We start from the raw sequence: 16,687 nt of genomic DNA on the forward strand, positions 1-16,687 counted from the left end.
TTTTATATACAGCCATACAGTATAGAATAACTTGCAGTGTTTTAAGTATCTCTGATTGAGATTATTTTAATATCGTAGCCATATAGTATTTAATGTTCAGTTTCTTAGCGCCACGGTTTTGAATAGATTCGTTTGATAACCTTTTCCACTTCTTGTACTGTTAGGGTCTTTTGGAGAAATTCCCTTTCTACTGTTGGCATCACTATCTACATTTGCTAGCGCAGTTCATCTTTGTTTTTTTCACAATAATAGAATAGCAGGTTTTATCCTGAAAGGGATGGAATACTAGCCTGTGTTTAGAGATCATGCTCACCTTGCTAGGACAGCCAAGGCAACATTAATGCAAACCAATTCCACAGCTGTATTACAAATAAAGTGGTTTGCATCAACCAGGAGCTTCAAGCAATCCCAGATCTTTTCAAGAGCAGTTTCCTCAGAAATGAGTTTTGAAACGTTGTCACACCAGTCCGCAGTAGTACCAGCTATACAGGCAACACTGACAGCAGGCTTAAACATAAAACCTGCAAGCTAAAAGACTGTCTATGACAGCCATCAAGCTAATCCCTTTCCTCTTGTTGCACCTTTCAACAAATACAGCCCATCTCTTCCCTCATATTTTCCTCATTCAAAACCCACATGATTCGCTTATTCTCTCCCCTCTCTATACGTGTTGCAGTCATACCGCCCCCCCTGGCTTCTCAACTCAATTTCTAAATCACTTTACTGCCTGGCTACCTTATTTCCTTTCCTCAGACACCCCTGCCCTCATTCTTGGTGACTTCAACCTCCCTGTTGACAATCCCACTGCCTCCTCTGCAAAACAAATTCTGCAACTCACTTTCTCTTTCGGTCTGTCACAATGGAAGGACTCTCCCACTCACAAAGACGGTCACTCCCTTGACCGGATCTTTAGCTATCAATGCAAATCCCCTTTTCCTCTTACTAACCATAATCTCCTCACTTGCAACATCACATCCCTCCCTACAACTCTCCCATCTTCTACCCCTCACACCAAACTTTACAGAAGCATTGTCATTAGATCAGCAACAGCTCACTAGCTCTCTCCAACCTCTCCTCTCTTCCATCGCCTCCTTTTCCTGCCCTGACCAATCTATCTACCACTATAATTCCACCCTTTCATCGTTCTCTAACAATTTGGCTTCTCCTACCATCGCTCGGAAATCACACACTCATCCTCAGCCTTGGCATACTCCTCTGACACAGTACCTATGCAGATGTTCCTGTACTGCTGAGCGACACTGGGGAAAATCTCGGAGTTCAGCTGACTTTCTTCACTACAAGTTTATCTTGAACTCCTACTATTCTGCCCTTAATCTTTATAAGCAACATTACTTCTCTACTCATTTCTACTCTACAACTTCTCTCTCAGCTCAAGATTTTGCCAGCCACTTCAATAACAAAACATACTACCAATCTCCCATGACCCCAAGAGGTCACTATCTTCCAAAACCCACATAGCCATACATTTAGCTTTTTGCCCCTGTTACTGAGGAAGAAGTTTCTGCCCTTATATTGTCATCTCACCTCACTACCTGTCCCCTCGACCCCATCCCCTCACAGCTACTCCCCTTTTTCTTTTCTACCCTTTCCCCTATACTCACACACATTTTCATCCTCTCCCTCAGCACTAGCATATTTCCCTTATCTCTAAAACATACACTGGTCACACCTATCCTCAAAAAACCCTCTCTCGATCCAACCTCCCCATTCAACTACGGCACTACTTCCCTATTCCCTCTCGTCTCAAAGCTTCTTGAAAAGCTAGTATATGAACGTCAATTTAATTTCCTTACATTAAACTCCCTCCTTGATTCAATGCAATATGGATTTCGCCCCATCACTCCACAGAGACAGCAATCGTCAATGTTACCAACAACCTACTTACAGCAAAATCGAAAGGCCACTTCTCTCTGTTTATCCTCCTTGACCTATCTGCAGCCTTTGATACTGTTGACCACCCTCTTTTGCTCCAAACCTTCGGCATATGCAACACAGCTCTCTCGTGGTTCTCTTCCTAGATGTCTAACCTTCTCTGGGGTATCCTCTGCCTCGACTGTTAACACTTTCTGTTGGTGTACCGCAAGGCTCTGTCCTCGGTCCCCTTCTCTTCTCAATCTACACGTCATCATTAGGTTCCTTAATAAAGTCCCAAAGGTTTCAATATCATTTGTATGTCAATGACACCAAAATCTACCTCTCTGCACAAAACCTCTCTCCTTCTTTGCTAACCTGTGTCACTAAATGTTTTTCTCATATCTCATCTTGGATGTCCTCTCACTACCCTAAGCTAAATCTCTCCAAAACTGAGCTCCTTATTTCCCCCCTTCTTCAAAAATCTCCACCCTCCATTTCTCTATAACTGTTGATAACTCCATCATTACCCCTACCACGCATGCCCGATGTCTTGGGGTCACGCTTGACTCAGATCTTTCTTTCACTACTCACATTCAGTCCTTGGCTAAAACCTGCCGCTTCCACCTTAAAAAACATCTCTAAAATTTGACATTTCCTTACACAATACAACAAAAGATCTGGAGCACAGGAATAAAAATAAAATGCTTGGATTACGGCGTCATTTGTTGTATAAAATTTGAGGAGCCTGTACCAGTGAGCACAGATTATTCCCTTCCAGCCGTTGCAACTCAGTGCCTATACTCTGATTGGAGCACAGACTTACATGGATTACATTGATGCCCGTCCCTCCCTGGATGAAGTCATCCATGGCGGTAGTGCCGTGAACACAGAGCAGAAGACACCAGAGGTGGTGCAAGTCAAAGGAGTCCTGTTTGGGAAAAACCAGAGCACGAATTGCCCACACTACTACAGAAGAGACTCTTAGAACCTTACCCGGGTGAGCGTTCCTGCAAAGGGACTTTCCTTTCTTGTTTGTTGTTTGATGCATAGTAATACTGCACTCCTCCTATACAAAGAAGGTTGCAGGGTGAAATTAAAGGGACCTTATCTGCCATTAGTCTTCACAGGGGGCATGTGTTTACATCCATACCCCTTTTGGGGAAGTTTACATGTCTTATGAGAACGGCTCACAACCTGCTGGTTTTCAATACAGAGTGGTGCCCATAACTTGCTAGTGTTTGTTATTTCCTTACACAAGACACAGTTAAGATTTTAATCCAATTTCTATCCTTTCCTGCCTTGACTACTGCAACTTCATCCTCTCTGGTCTCCCTAGCTGCCACCTAGCTCCTTTACAATCCATAATGAATGCCTCTGCCAGGTTCATCTTCCTTACACGTCACTCTTCATCAGCTACACCTCTCTATCAATCCCTTCACTGGCTTCCTCTTGCATCCAGGATTCTGAATCTGACATACAAAGCCCTCAACTGCACTGCTCCCCCCTATATCTCAGACCTTGTCTCCAGATACTCTCCCTCCCGTCCCCTTCACTCTGCTCACAACCTCCTACTCTCCTCCTCTCTTGTTACCTCCTCACATTCCTGTTTACAGGACTTCTTCAAACTGGCTCCCATCTTGTGGAACTCTCTCCTAGTTTTGAAAGCTTCAAGAGCCCCCTTAAAACTCTACTGTCCAGGGATGCATACAACCTACACTAACCTTTCCTAACTCCATTGCTATCCCCTTGAACCCCTTAGCATGTGATCCCAGCTGTCTGTAGATCACCTTCATAAGAGCTGACTACAACAGTGCAACTCTCGGCAGGGCCCTTTACACATTTGATCCCTATAATTGTATTTCGCCTATGTTTATAGCGCTGAGGAGTCTGTTGGCTCTCTACAAATACTTGATAATAATAAAAATAATAATAATAAAAAAGGTGCTCTCCTCCAAAGGAATAGTAGTTTGTCTGGCAAGAGTAGAAATAGCTGCATCCACCTTAGGGATAGTTTCCTATACCTATGTATTTGCAGAAGAAAAAAATGTTTTCAACTTTGCAGACAAAATAAAAGGAACACCTGACTTATTCCATTCCTTTGAAATAAGATCAGAAACTAAATCAGGCATGGGTAAAGTATATGGCTGTTAGGGTCTGCCTTAAAAAAAATTGTCAATTCTTTTTTTTAGCTAGTTGCTTGTCCGTAGCAGGAAAATCTTTTACTTCCAAAGCAATTAAAACCTCCTGTAAAAGAGCATAAATATACTCAAACCTGAAATTAAAGGGAACATCCTCAGTCACAGTGGCAAGGTTCTGGGTTTCAGAAAATCTGTCCATAGAACAGAAATCTTTGAATTCATAAGTACCACTTTTATCTATAGGGAATTTAGAATCGTTTTCCCTGTATAGCCAAAAGCTAGAGAGAGAGATCAAATTTTAACACTTGCATGAGTCTGTGTTCAACGTCTGGAAGCATAACATCTAACTATTCATTAATTGCAAAGTGAACATATTCCTTACATTTTGGAGACAGTTCTGAAGAACATCCCTGGATGCAGCTATGGGGGGGCATAGATCCTTGAACACCCTGATATAAGGGTAGAGCAGCAAAGGGGTTAATTAATAGTTTAAAGGGGGTTAATTATCATTGAATCTCATTCCCAAAAGTTCAGCTGCTGGGCCAGATACCAACTCAGTAAAACACAGAGGAATAAGTAAGGATAGTAGTTTAGGTATTAGATATAGCCTGAAGCACTTAACATTAAAGGGACAGTCTAGGCCAAAATAAACTTTCATGATTCAGATAGAGCATGTCATTTTAAACTATTTTCCAATTTACTTTTATCAGCAATTTTGCTTTGTTTTCTTGGTATTCTTAGTTGAAAGCTTAACCTAGGAGGTTCATATGCTAATTTCTTAGAACTTGAAGGCCACCTCTTTTTAGAATGCATTTTAACAGTTTTTCACCACTAGAGGGTGTTAGTTCACGTATTTCATATAGATAACACTGTGCTCGTGTGCGTGAAGTTATCTGGGAGCAGGCACTGATTGGCTAAACTGTCAAAAGAACTGAAACAAAGGGACAGTTTGCAGAGGCTTAGATACAAGATAATCACAGTGGTTAAAAGTATATTAATATAACTGTGTTGGTTATGCAAAACTGGGGAATGGGTAATAAAGGGATTAACTATCTTTTAAAACAATAAAAATCCTGGTGTAGACTGTCCCTTTAAGGGGGCAAACAGATTACTAACCCTTAAGGGAAGCAATAGAGAGAAGTTATATAATGTAAAACTGAAAAATCCCTGTAAGGGAATAGAGAGAAGTAAACTGAAAAATAAAGGAAATCCAGAATCCTAGGAATTTGAAAGGAAATCTAAATTCCTAGTAGCACATTAAGCCAGACAAATCTTCCAGACCTTATGATAATTACACCTGGTAGCAGGCTTCCTTGCTTGTTCAAGGTGTCAATAACCTTGTAAGACAAACCTCTATTAAAAAGAACATGTGCTTTTACCAATAAGTAATCAAAGCCAAGGTCTGAAAATCTTGATAAAAGCAAAGACCCTGAGACAGAAGGTTTCTCCAGAGAGGCAGATGCATAGAAGGTCTGAATACTAAGTTTTGCATGCACAAGTCAGAGAAATCAGAATCACTAATTCGTGCTACTGCTTGATTTTGGCTATTACTTTAGGGAGCACCAAAGGAGGAAAGCTTAAAAGCAGCTTGCACAAAGGCACCACCAAGGTATCAACCTTAACTGCCTGAGGCAGATCCCATGACCTGGCACAATAGCAAGGAAGTTTGTGGCTCAAATTAGAGGTCATAAAATATATCTCTGGCCTTCCCTCAAAGTCTGGTGAAAAACCTCCTGATGCAAGGATCATTCCCTTGGGAGGAGTTTGTAACTTAGAAAATCTGCCTCCTCGTTGTAGATCACTATCTGGTGTGAGATACGTTGCAGAGGAACTGAGTGTTCCTCCCTGATGATTAACATAAGTCAGTTCTGTGATGTTGTCTGATTGGAACCAAATGATAGGTCCCTCTCTGGGTCTTGGCCAACTCTTGAGAACCTTTAAGATCTCTTAGTGTTCCAACTACTGATTAGTAAAATCGCCTTCAGAGGAGTGCATTTCAAAATTCTCTAAAAATGTAAAAGCTCCCAATTTTCAGAGATAAATTACAGGAAAAGATAGCATTATAAAAATGAAAATACATTGCAAACATTTTTACTACACATAATTAATATTATTAAATATATCAAAATCTTAAATGTTGCTACTTTACCAGCACCCCTTCTTTAGGGAACACAGATGTAAAGGACAATTATTAGTTAGAACCTAAACCAAAGAGCTTAACATAAATTTGTCTTAGTTAATGTATGTGTTTACACATTTCCTCTTAATCCATTTACATCCTGGCCACTCTGATTATAATTCTTGATATACCACATGAAAAAGTCTGTTGTTTATTTTTTTTCTACAACAGATTATAGATTCTGGATAATTATTATTGTAATAAACATTCTGAAAAACACTACCTGTTGATGATACGTTCCCAGATTCATTTTTGGGGTGATCTTTAAAGTTGGAGATGAATGGAGACTGCAGGCATTTGTCTTCTGAAAAGAAAGGGCTGAAAAAAAGGTGTTTTTTTAATCAGAGCTTGGCTCTAAAAGATACAAAAAAATATTTCAAACTTATCTATAACTCTATTTCAAGATAGATAGATAGATATAGGACAGATAGACAGCTATGCATATATTTTATATTACATTAATATTAGCTATATATTATGAGGTAATAAAAACATAATTTATGCTTACCTGATAAATTTATTTCTCTTGTAGTGTGTTCAGTCCACGGGTCATCCATTACTTATGGGATATATTCTCCTTCCCAACAGGAAGTTGCAAGAGGATCACCCAAGCAGAGCTGCTATATAGCTCCTCCCCTCACATGTCATATCCAGTCATTCGACCGAAACAAGACGAGAAAGGAGAAACTATAAGGTGCAATGGTGACTGGAGTTATAATTTTAAAATTTAGAACCTGCCTTAAAAAGACAGGGCGGGCCGTGGACTGAACACACTACAAGAGAAATAAATTTATCAGGTAAGCATAAATTATGTTTTCTCTTGTTAAGTGTGTTCAGTCCACGGGTCATCCATTACTTATGGGATACCCATACCAAAGCTAAGTACACGGATGAAGGGAGGGACAAGGCAGGAACATTAAACAGAAGGAACCACTGCCTGTAGAACCTTTCTCCCAAAACCAGCCTCCGAAGAAGCGAAAGTGTCAAATTTGTAAAATATGCAAAAAGTATGAAGTGAAGACCAAGTTGCAGCCTTGCAAATCTGTTCAACAGAGGCCTCATTCTTAAAGGCCCAGGTGGAAGCCACAGCTCTAGTGGAATGAGCTGTAATTCTTTCAGGAGGCTGCTGTCCAGCAGTCTCATAGGCTAAACGTATTATGCTACAAAGCCAAAAAGAGAGAGAGGTAGCCGAAGCCTTTTGACCTCTCCTCTGTCCAGAGTAAACGACAAACAGAGAAGAAGTTTGTCTAAAATCTTTAGTTGCCTGTAAGTAGAACTTCAGAGCACGGACCACGTCCAGATTATGCAAAAGACCTTCCTTCTTTGAAGAAGGATTAGGACATAATGATGGAACAACAATCTCTTGATTGATATTCCTGTTAGAAACAACCTTAGGTAAAAACCCAGGTTTAGTATGCAGTACTACCTTGTCTGAATGAAAGATCAGATAAGGAGAATCACAATGTAAGGCAGATAACTCAGAGACTCTTCGAGCCGAGGAAATAGCCATCAAAAACAAAACTTTCCAAGATAAAAGCTTAATATCAATGGAATGAAGGGGTTCAAACGGAACACCCTGAAGAATTTTAAGGACCAAGTTTAAGCTCCACGGAGGAACAACAGCTTTAAACACAGGCTTAATTCTAGCCAAAGCCTGACAAAAGGCCTGGACGTCTGGATTCTCTGCCAGACGTTTGTGTAAAAGAATAGACAGAGCTGAAATCTGTCCCTTTAGCGAACTAGCGGACAAACCTTTTTCTAAACCCTCTTGTAGAAAAGCCAATATCCTAGGAATCCTAACCTTACTCCATGAGTAACTCTTGGATTCGCACCAATATAAATATTTACGCCATATCTTATGGTAATTTTTTCTGGTCACAGGTTTCCGAGCCTGTATTAATGTATCAATAACCGAATCCGAAAACCCCCACTTAGATAGAATCAAGCGTTCAATTTCCAGGCAGTCAGCCTCAGAGAAATTAGGTTTGGATGGTTGAAAGGACCCTGAATTAGAAGGTCCTGCCTCAGAGGAAGAGACCATGGTGGACAGGACGACATGTCCACTAGGTCTGCATACCAGGTCCTGCATGGCCACGCAGGCGCTATCAGAATTACCGATGCCCTCTCCTGTTTGATCCTGGCAATCAGTCGAGGTAGCAACGGAAATGGTGGAAACACATAAGCTATGTTGAAAACCCAAGGGGCTGCTAATGCATCTACCAGCACCGCTCCCGGGTCCCTGGACCTGGATCCGTAACAAGGAAGCTTCGCGTTCTGGCGAGATGCCATGAGATCCAGATCCGGTTTGCCCCAACGACGAATCAGTTGAGCAAACACCTCCGGGTGAAGTTCCCACTCTCCCGGATGAAAAGTCTGGCGACTTAGGAAATCCGCCTCCCAGTTCTCTACGCCTGGGATGTAAATCGCTGACAGGTGGCAAGAGTGAGACTCTGCCCAGCGAATTATCTTCAAGACTTCCAACATCGCTAGGGAACTCCTGGTTCCCCCTTGATGATTGATGTAAGCCACAGTCGTGATATTGTCCGACTGAAATCTGATGAACCTCAGTCTTGCTAACTGAGGCCAAGCTAGAAGAGCATTGAATATTGCTCTTAATTCCAGAATGTTTATTGGAAGGAGTTTCTCCTCCTGAGTCCACGAACCCTGAGCCTTCAGGGAATTCCAGACTGCTCCCCAGCCTAGAAGGCTGGCATCCGTTGTTACAATCGTCCAATCTGGTCTGCGAAAGGTCATTCCTTTGGACAGATGAACCGGTGACAACCACCAGAGAAGAGAATCTCTGGTCTCCTGGTCCAGATTTAGCAAAGGGGACAGATCTGAGTAATCCCTGTTCCATTGACTGAGCATGCATAGTTGCAGCGGTCTGAGATGCAGGCGCGCAAATGGCACTATGTCCATTGCAGCGACCATTAAGCCGATTACCTCCATGCACTGAGCTACTGATGGGCTTGGAATGGAATGAAGGACACGGCAAGCATTGAGAATCTTTGATAACCTGGACTCCGTCAGGTAAATCTTCATCTCTACAGAATCTATAAGAGTCCCTAGAAAAGGAACCCTTGTGAGTGGTAACAGAGAACTCTTTTCCACGTTCACTTTCCACCCATGCGACCTCAGAAATGCAAGAACTATCTCTGTATGAGACTTTGCATTCTGAAAACTTGACGCTTGTATCAGAATGTCGTCTAGGTACGGAGCCACCGCTATGCCTCGTGGTCTTAGTACCGCCAGAAGTGAGCCCAGAACCTTCGTAAAAATTCTCGGGGCCGTGGCTAACCCGAAGGGAAGAGCCACAAACTGGTAATGCCTGTCTAGAAAGGCAAACCTTAGGTACCGATAATGATCTTTGTGAATCGGTATGTGAAGGTAAGCATCCTTTAAGTCCACTGTGGTCATATATTGACCCTCTTGGATCATGGGTAGGATGGTTCGAATGGTTTCCATCTTGAACGATGGTACCCTTAGGAATTTGTTTAAGATCTTTAAGTCCAAGATTGGTCTGAAGGTTCCCTCTTTTTTGGGAACCACAAATAGATTTGAGTAAAATCCTTGTCCCTGTTCCGATCGCGGAACTGAGTGGATCACTCCCATGATTAAGAGGTCTCGTACACATTGTAGAAATGCCTCTCTCTTTATTAGGTTTGTTGATAACCTCGAAAGATGGAAACTCCCTTGTGGTGGAGAGGTTTTGAAATCCAGAAGGTATCCCTGAGATATAATCTTCAACGTCCAGGGATCCTGCACATCTCTTGCCCAAGCCTGGGCGAAGAGAGAAAGTCTGCCCCCCACTAAATCCGTCTCCGGATAGGGGGCCCTGTCTTCATGCTGTCTTAGGGGCGGAAGTAGGCTTTCTGGCCTGCTTGCCCTTGTTCCATGACTGGTTGCCTTTCCAACCCTGTCTGTAACGAGCAGTAGTTCCTTCCTGTTTTGGAGCGGAGGAAGTTGATGCTGCTCCTGCCTTGAAGTTACGAAAGGCACGAAAATTAGACTGTTTGGCCTTTGGTTTGGCCCTGTCCTGAGGAAGGGCGTGGCCCTTACCTCCCGTAATGTCAGCAATAATTTCCTTCAAGCCGGGCCCGAATAAGGTCTGCCCTTTGAAAGGAATGTTAAGTAGCTTAGACTTGGAAGTTACATCCGCTGACCAGGAATTAAGCCAGAGCGCTCTGCGCGCCTGTATGGCGAATCCGGAATTTTTAGCCGTAAGTTTGGTTAGATGTACTACGGCATCTGAAACAAACGCATTAGCTTGCTTAAGGGTTCTAACTTTGCTCAAAGCCTCATCCAATGGCTCTGTGCGAATCGCCTCTTCCAGAGACTCAAACCAGAATGCCGCTGCAGCCGTGACAGGCGCAATGCATGCAAGAGGCTGCAAAATAAAACCCTGTTGAACAAATATTTTCTTAAGATAACCCTCTAATTTTTTATCCATTGGATCTGAGAAAGCACAGCTATCCTCCACCGGGATAGTGGTACGCTTGGCTAAAGTAGAAACTGCTCCCTCCACCTTAGGGACCGTCTGCCATAAGTCTCGTGTGGTGGCGTCTATAGGAAACATTTTTCTGAATATCGGGGGAGGGAAAAAAGGCACACCGGGTCTATCCCACTCCTTACTAATAATTTCTGTAAGTCTTTTTGGTATAGGAAAGACGTCAGTACACACTGGTACCGCATAGTATCTATCCAACCTACACAATTTCTCTGGGATTGCCACCGTGTCGCAATCATTCAGAGCCGCTAATACCTCCCCTAGTAACACACGGAGGTTCTCAAGCTTAAATTTAAAATTTGAAATTTCTGAATCCGGTCTCCCCGGATCAGAACCGTCACCGACAGAATGAAGCTCACCGTCCTCATGTTCTGCAAATTGTGACGCAGTATCAGACATGGCTCTCGTGTCATCAGCGCGCTCTGTCCTTAACCCAGAGCTATCGCGCTTGCCCCTTAATTCGGGCATATTATATAATTCTTCTTTCATAACATTAGCCATATCATGTAAAGTGATTTGTAAGGGCCTAGATGTACTTGGCGTCTCAATCCTACGCATCTCCCGAGCGGGAGACGCAGGTACTGACACGTGAGGAGAGTTAGGCGGCATAACTTCCCCCTCGTTGTCTGGTGATAGTTTCTCTATCGGTACAGATTGACTTTTATTCAAAGCAATATCAATACAATTGGTACACATCGTTCTATTGGGCTCCACATTGGCTTTTGAACATGATGAACAAACAGTTTCCTCTGAATCAGACATGTTTAAATAGACGTAGCAATGAAACTAGCAAGCTTGGAAATCACTTTCAATAAGTTTACAAGCAATATAAAAAACGCTGCAGCGCTTCAAAAATACAGATATAATTAAACAATTCTTAACAAGAAGTGTAATATTAGCAGAGGATTGCACCACATTAGCAAAAAGATGATTAACCCCTCAATACCCAAAACGGATAAAACGGATATCAATTAAGATTTAACGCTTTTAATCACAGTCAAGCACACTGTCACAGATCTGCTGTGACTGATTACCTCCCTCAAAAATGAATTTTGCAGACCCCTGAGCTCTCTAGAGACGTCCTGGATCAAGGAGGAAGAAGCAGGAAGACTGTGCTAGAATTATAACTGCGCAACAAGGCGCTAAAACAAGGTCCCTCCCACTCCTATCACAACAGTGGGAGCCCTGATATAACGGTTTCCATGCAGAAAATATATATCAGCCATGTGGAAAAAAATCATGCCCAAAGAGATTTATCACCAAAGTACCTCACAAAAACGAATAACATGCCAGTAAACGTTTTATTAAAAAATAACATTTTCCAATGTCATGCAAAGTTATCACTAAGCCTGCTACCAGTCGCTACCACTGCAGATAAGGCTTAAGTATTATTTCAGTTTTAACAGTATTTTCTCAGTCAAATTCTAGTCCCTAGAAAATAACTTGTCTGCGCATACATTTATCAGCCTGATACCAGTTGCCACTACTGCATTTAAGGCTGTACTTACATCATACGGTAACAGCAGTATTTTCTTAGTCAATTCCATTCCCAGAAAATAATGTACCGCACATACCTCATTTGCGGAGGACCCCGCATGCTATTCCCATTTTCTGAAGTTACCCCACTCCTCAGAATGTCGAGAACAGCCAGTGGATCTTAGTTACGCCTGCTAAGATCATAGAAAAAAAACGCAGGCAGTTTCTTCTTCCAAATACTGCCTGAGATAGAAAAACAGCACACTCCGGTGCCATTTAAAATAACAAACTTTTGATTGAAGAATAGTTAAGTAAAAACTCCAGCTCCTCTCGCGACCTCCTTCTTTGTTGAGGGTTGCAAGAGAATGACTGGATATGACATGTGAGGGGAGGAGCTATATAGCAGCTCTGCTTGGGTGATCCTCTTGCAACTTCCTGTTGGGAAGGAGAATATATCCCATAAGTAATGGATGACCCGTGGACTGAACACACTTAACAAGAGAAATATGCATTGTATAATTAAGATAAACTATATGTATTAATATATGATGAAACGTTGGAACAGTGAAATGCGTTCTCTTTTGTCATATAGTCGCAAGACTTAAGATAGTGGATAGCTACATTTGTGGGTCTTTAATAGTATGCAAGTATCTCTGTTTTTTTGCATTTTACATGTTACTTTGTATTTTTTTTTATATATTATAGTATTGTAATAAATATATTAATATATTCTGTTTTTTAACAATATTGTTTGGGCACTATCTATTATTTCTATTGCTATTTACTCCATTTAAGTTTTTCCCTTTTCTTTTTTAGAAGCTGCAAGGAACTGGAATTTTTTCATTATTCCATGCACAAATAATTAATCAAACAGTTGACATATTAGCAGTTTATATTAAAACATTGTTTTTTAGAACATATATAAAAAAAACGTTTGTCACGAAAATGGAGATTTTTGTTTCACTTTAACGAAACAAATATCCGAAGAATGAAACAACGAAAATGAAAGAAAACTAATGTAAATGTTTAGAACATATATAAAAAAAACGTTTGTCACGAAAATGGAGATTTTTGTTTCACTTTAACGAAACAAATATCCGAAGAATGAAACAACGAAAATGAAAGAAAACTAATGTAAATGTTTAACCAAATTTCAGTTTTTGTTTCACTTTAAATGAACAGTTGACATATTAGCAGTTTATATTAAAACATTGTTTTTTAGAACATATATAAAAAAAACCTTTGTCACGAAAATGGAGATTTTTGTTTCACTTTAACGAAACAAATATCCGAAGAATGAAACAACGAAAATGAAAGAAAACTAATGTAAATGTTTAGAACATATATAAAAAAAACGTTTGTCACAAAAATGGAGATTTTTGTTTCAGTTTAAAATATCCGAAGAATGAAACAACGAAAATGAAAGAAAACTAATGTAAATGTTTAACCAAATTTCAGTTTTTGTTTCACTTTAAATGAAAAGTGCAGCCATCAAATATTCAGGGAAACAAAGTTTCCTGAATATTCGGAATAAGAATTTTGTCTGAAACATAATTTTCGGGGCTGCACACACACACACACACACACACATATACTGTATATATATGTATATATACACACACACAGTATGTGTACATATATAGTATAGTACATATTATATTCCTTTAACACATATATGCCTTTAAGAGTATTGCATTTAAGTAATGTCACACTTGTATTTCACTCTGCTGTTCTGTTCTCAAGCAGAGCTTATCTAGAAAGAGTGGGTTGTAACATTCCGAGACAGATAGTGCTCCATTCTAGTGTGAGAATATTAATTTGTTATGAAAAACACTCCTATTTTGGTAAGTTCGCTAAATGACATGATATGATTGACATAACAATAGACACGCCTGCAAAACTGTAAATTTAGATATTAGAATTGCTGAGAGGGTGCAGGAGAGTTTTAGGTAGCATCTTAGAGAGAAGTCTCAGATATGGCACCTGTGGAATCTGTGTGTGTTACACTGAATGATGTCTGTGATCATCTGCCTGTGCACCATTGTACGCTGATATTAATGCCTTAATCGAAACCCGAAGATAAGTAATGTGTTTATCATTCCCTGTCTTGCTTTATAAACGGATAACAGATTTATGTTATTGCTATAAGTTCATAATAAACTCTGTTATTATTATACTGCATTTTTATATGTCTGTTTCCCTTTTTCATTACTATTGTGAGACCTAGTTTGCACTGCACCAGTACCAGGACATAACACAGAAGATTAGCAGTTTTAACAACTATACATTGTTCTTTATCCCTTATCATGTGGCATCGCTGCTACTTTGTGGGTTTTTTTTTTTTTTTACTATACTAATAGATTTTAGAAAGTAGAAAATAATTGTAGTTAGTCTAAAATGTTTATAATATTTTTATGATTAGATATTTCTATTATTCAAGAATTACAACATGTTGCAAAGTGAAACAAATACATGTCTAATTATAAATCAATGTTTTTATTCAATAGCACATGTATCAAATCCTACAGTTTGGCATTTTGGGAAGATGGACTAATATTTAAAGTAGAACAATAAAGAGTGTGTTTAAAATAGAAATCAATGACCCCCTTGCGGTTTACAACCATGTACTCTAGGAAACAACACAACAGCATAATTTTCTTCGTCTCCCCATGGACTTTTTCCCAATATTTTGCTGTTACTGAAAACCTACTTTCTAAAAGTGCTTGGACTAATAAAAGAACCAAAGTAAGATCTATGTGGACACATCACAGAAAAGACACTGGAATTGGTATGTAAATGCAATAAATGTAAATAACCAAAACAACAACACAGGGGTATGAAATGGTTCAACATTAAATGCCTCTGCTTGTTCCATTTAACAAATAGAAACAAAGGTTGAATGTTTCTTCCTATAAACTTAGGAGAAAAACCCTCATAGACGTATAGGCACTTAATGAGTCTGATGAAGTATAGGAAGTTCTGCTTCCTGCGAGTCACAGCAGAAGTTGAGCAAATATACTTGGATTTAAATGTATTCTACATGTTCTAGGCACATAACCAGGAGATATATCCGCACTATAATCAAGTTAATAATATTATGAGAGTAGTGATGCACAATCTCTTGTTCTGCACACAGAAAAATGGAGATTAGGTATTAAATGGGGGCACAATCACAATGTCTCAGAGTAGCCAATGCAAAGGAAGAATAACCAACAGTAAAAAATAGTAAAGAAGGATGAGTTCCCAAACAGTATGATGAGATAAGGAATGTATAGCTGTTCTACTGTGTACATAGCAAAGCTTCTATTCTATCTCCTATCATTAAACTAGTAAAATATTGGCCTCTGCTTAAAGGGATTCAGATAGAGCAGGCAATTTGAAGCAACTTTCTAATTGACTCCTATTATCAATTTTTCTTCGTTCTCTTGCTATGTTTATTTGAAAAAGAAGGCATCTAAGCTTTTTTTTGGTTCAGAACTCTGGAGAGCACTTTTTTATTGGTGGATAAATTAATCAACCAATCAGCAAGGACAACCCAGGTTTTTCACCAAAAATGGGCCGGCATCTAAACTTACATTCTTGCATTTCAAATAAAGATACCAAGAGAATGAATAAAAAATTGATAATAGGAGTAAATTAGAAAGTTGCTTAAAATTGCATGCTCTATCTGAATCACAAAAGAAAAAAAATGGGTTCAGTGTCCCTTTAAGTGGTAATAATGTTATGGTATTTAAAAAATGATTGTTTTTATTGCATTGTTAATCAACAACTTTTGCAAATCTTAGTAACAGTAGCTATCAAAGAGAGTCACAGTGTTGCACAACGTGAATACTGAAAGAATAATGTATGATGGAATAGCAGAGTACATGTTTTAAGAAGGAAATTACCTGGTAGTTCGGATAATGTTGGTCTTGTGATTGTGTTCTTTGCTTACTTTTTCTGAAATATGAAACACAGAACAAATTACAACAGTTTAAATGTGTTCTCATCCCTTAACATACTCTGTAGTCACTTTTGTTATTAATATCAATTTTAATTAATTAAATGTTATACAAATTGTGTATGCAACTAGAAAAGACTGCTACCAATGACTGCTTCAATTAAAAGTTTTAGTTTCAAATTTCTGTTAACTTAGCAGTAAAAAAAAATTATATTTCTGCTTTTTCCTTTTAAATGATGATATCTGCTCTGAATTAACACTCATTCTTACCTGTGATCTCATTATGAAACTAAAAACTGCTACAGAAATAAGATGCAGTAAGGAACAACAAGAGTAATAAGCCCCTTTACTACTTTTGTGAGGATTGCAGTTTCAAAGCCCCCTCATACAGAATTACAATTAATATTTCTATATCAAAATTTATACTTAAATATCCTAAACCTACCAGGAAATTCTCAGCTTATGTATCGTATAGAGGTATTCTAGTGTATGATGTTCTAAATACAGAAACATATACAACATTGATTTGTTTTTGTAACATATATTAAGACCAAAATTAAATGGAATACAGT

The 16,687-nt window shown here is 39.4% G+C and overlaps 1 protein-coding gene across 1 annotated transcript in view; it reads right to left on the reverse strand.

Moving 5' to 3' along the window:
- ZNF827 (zinc finger protein 827) overlaps positions 1 to 16,687 on the reverse strand; it is a 577,489-nt gene that overhangs the window by 179,725 nt on the left and 381,077 nt on the right. Inside the window, exons 7-8 of the mRNA XM_053703710.1 lie at positions 16,063 to 16,114; positions 6,416 to 6,510 (exon numbers count right to left, since the gene is read on the reverse strand). Of these exons, the coding sequence (XP_053559685.1) occupies positions 6,416 to 6,510; positions 16,063 to 16,114 (147 nt within the window). The remainder of the gene's footprint in view (positions 1 to 6,415; positions 6,511 to 16,062; positions 16,115 to 16,687) is intronic.

This window comes from Bombina bombina, chromosome 2, assembly GCF_027579735.1.
Source record: "Bombina bombina isolate aBomBom1 chromosome 2, aBomBom1.pri, whole genome shotgun sequence".
Taxonomy (NCBI): Eukaryota; Metazoa; Chordata; class Amphibia; order Anura; family Bombinatoridae; genus Bombina; species Bombina bombina.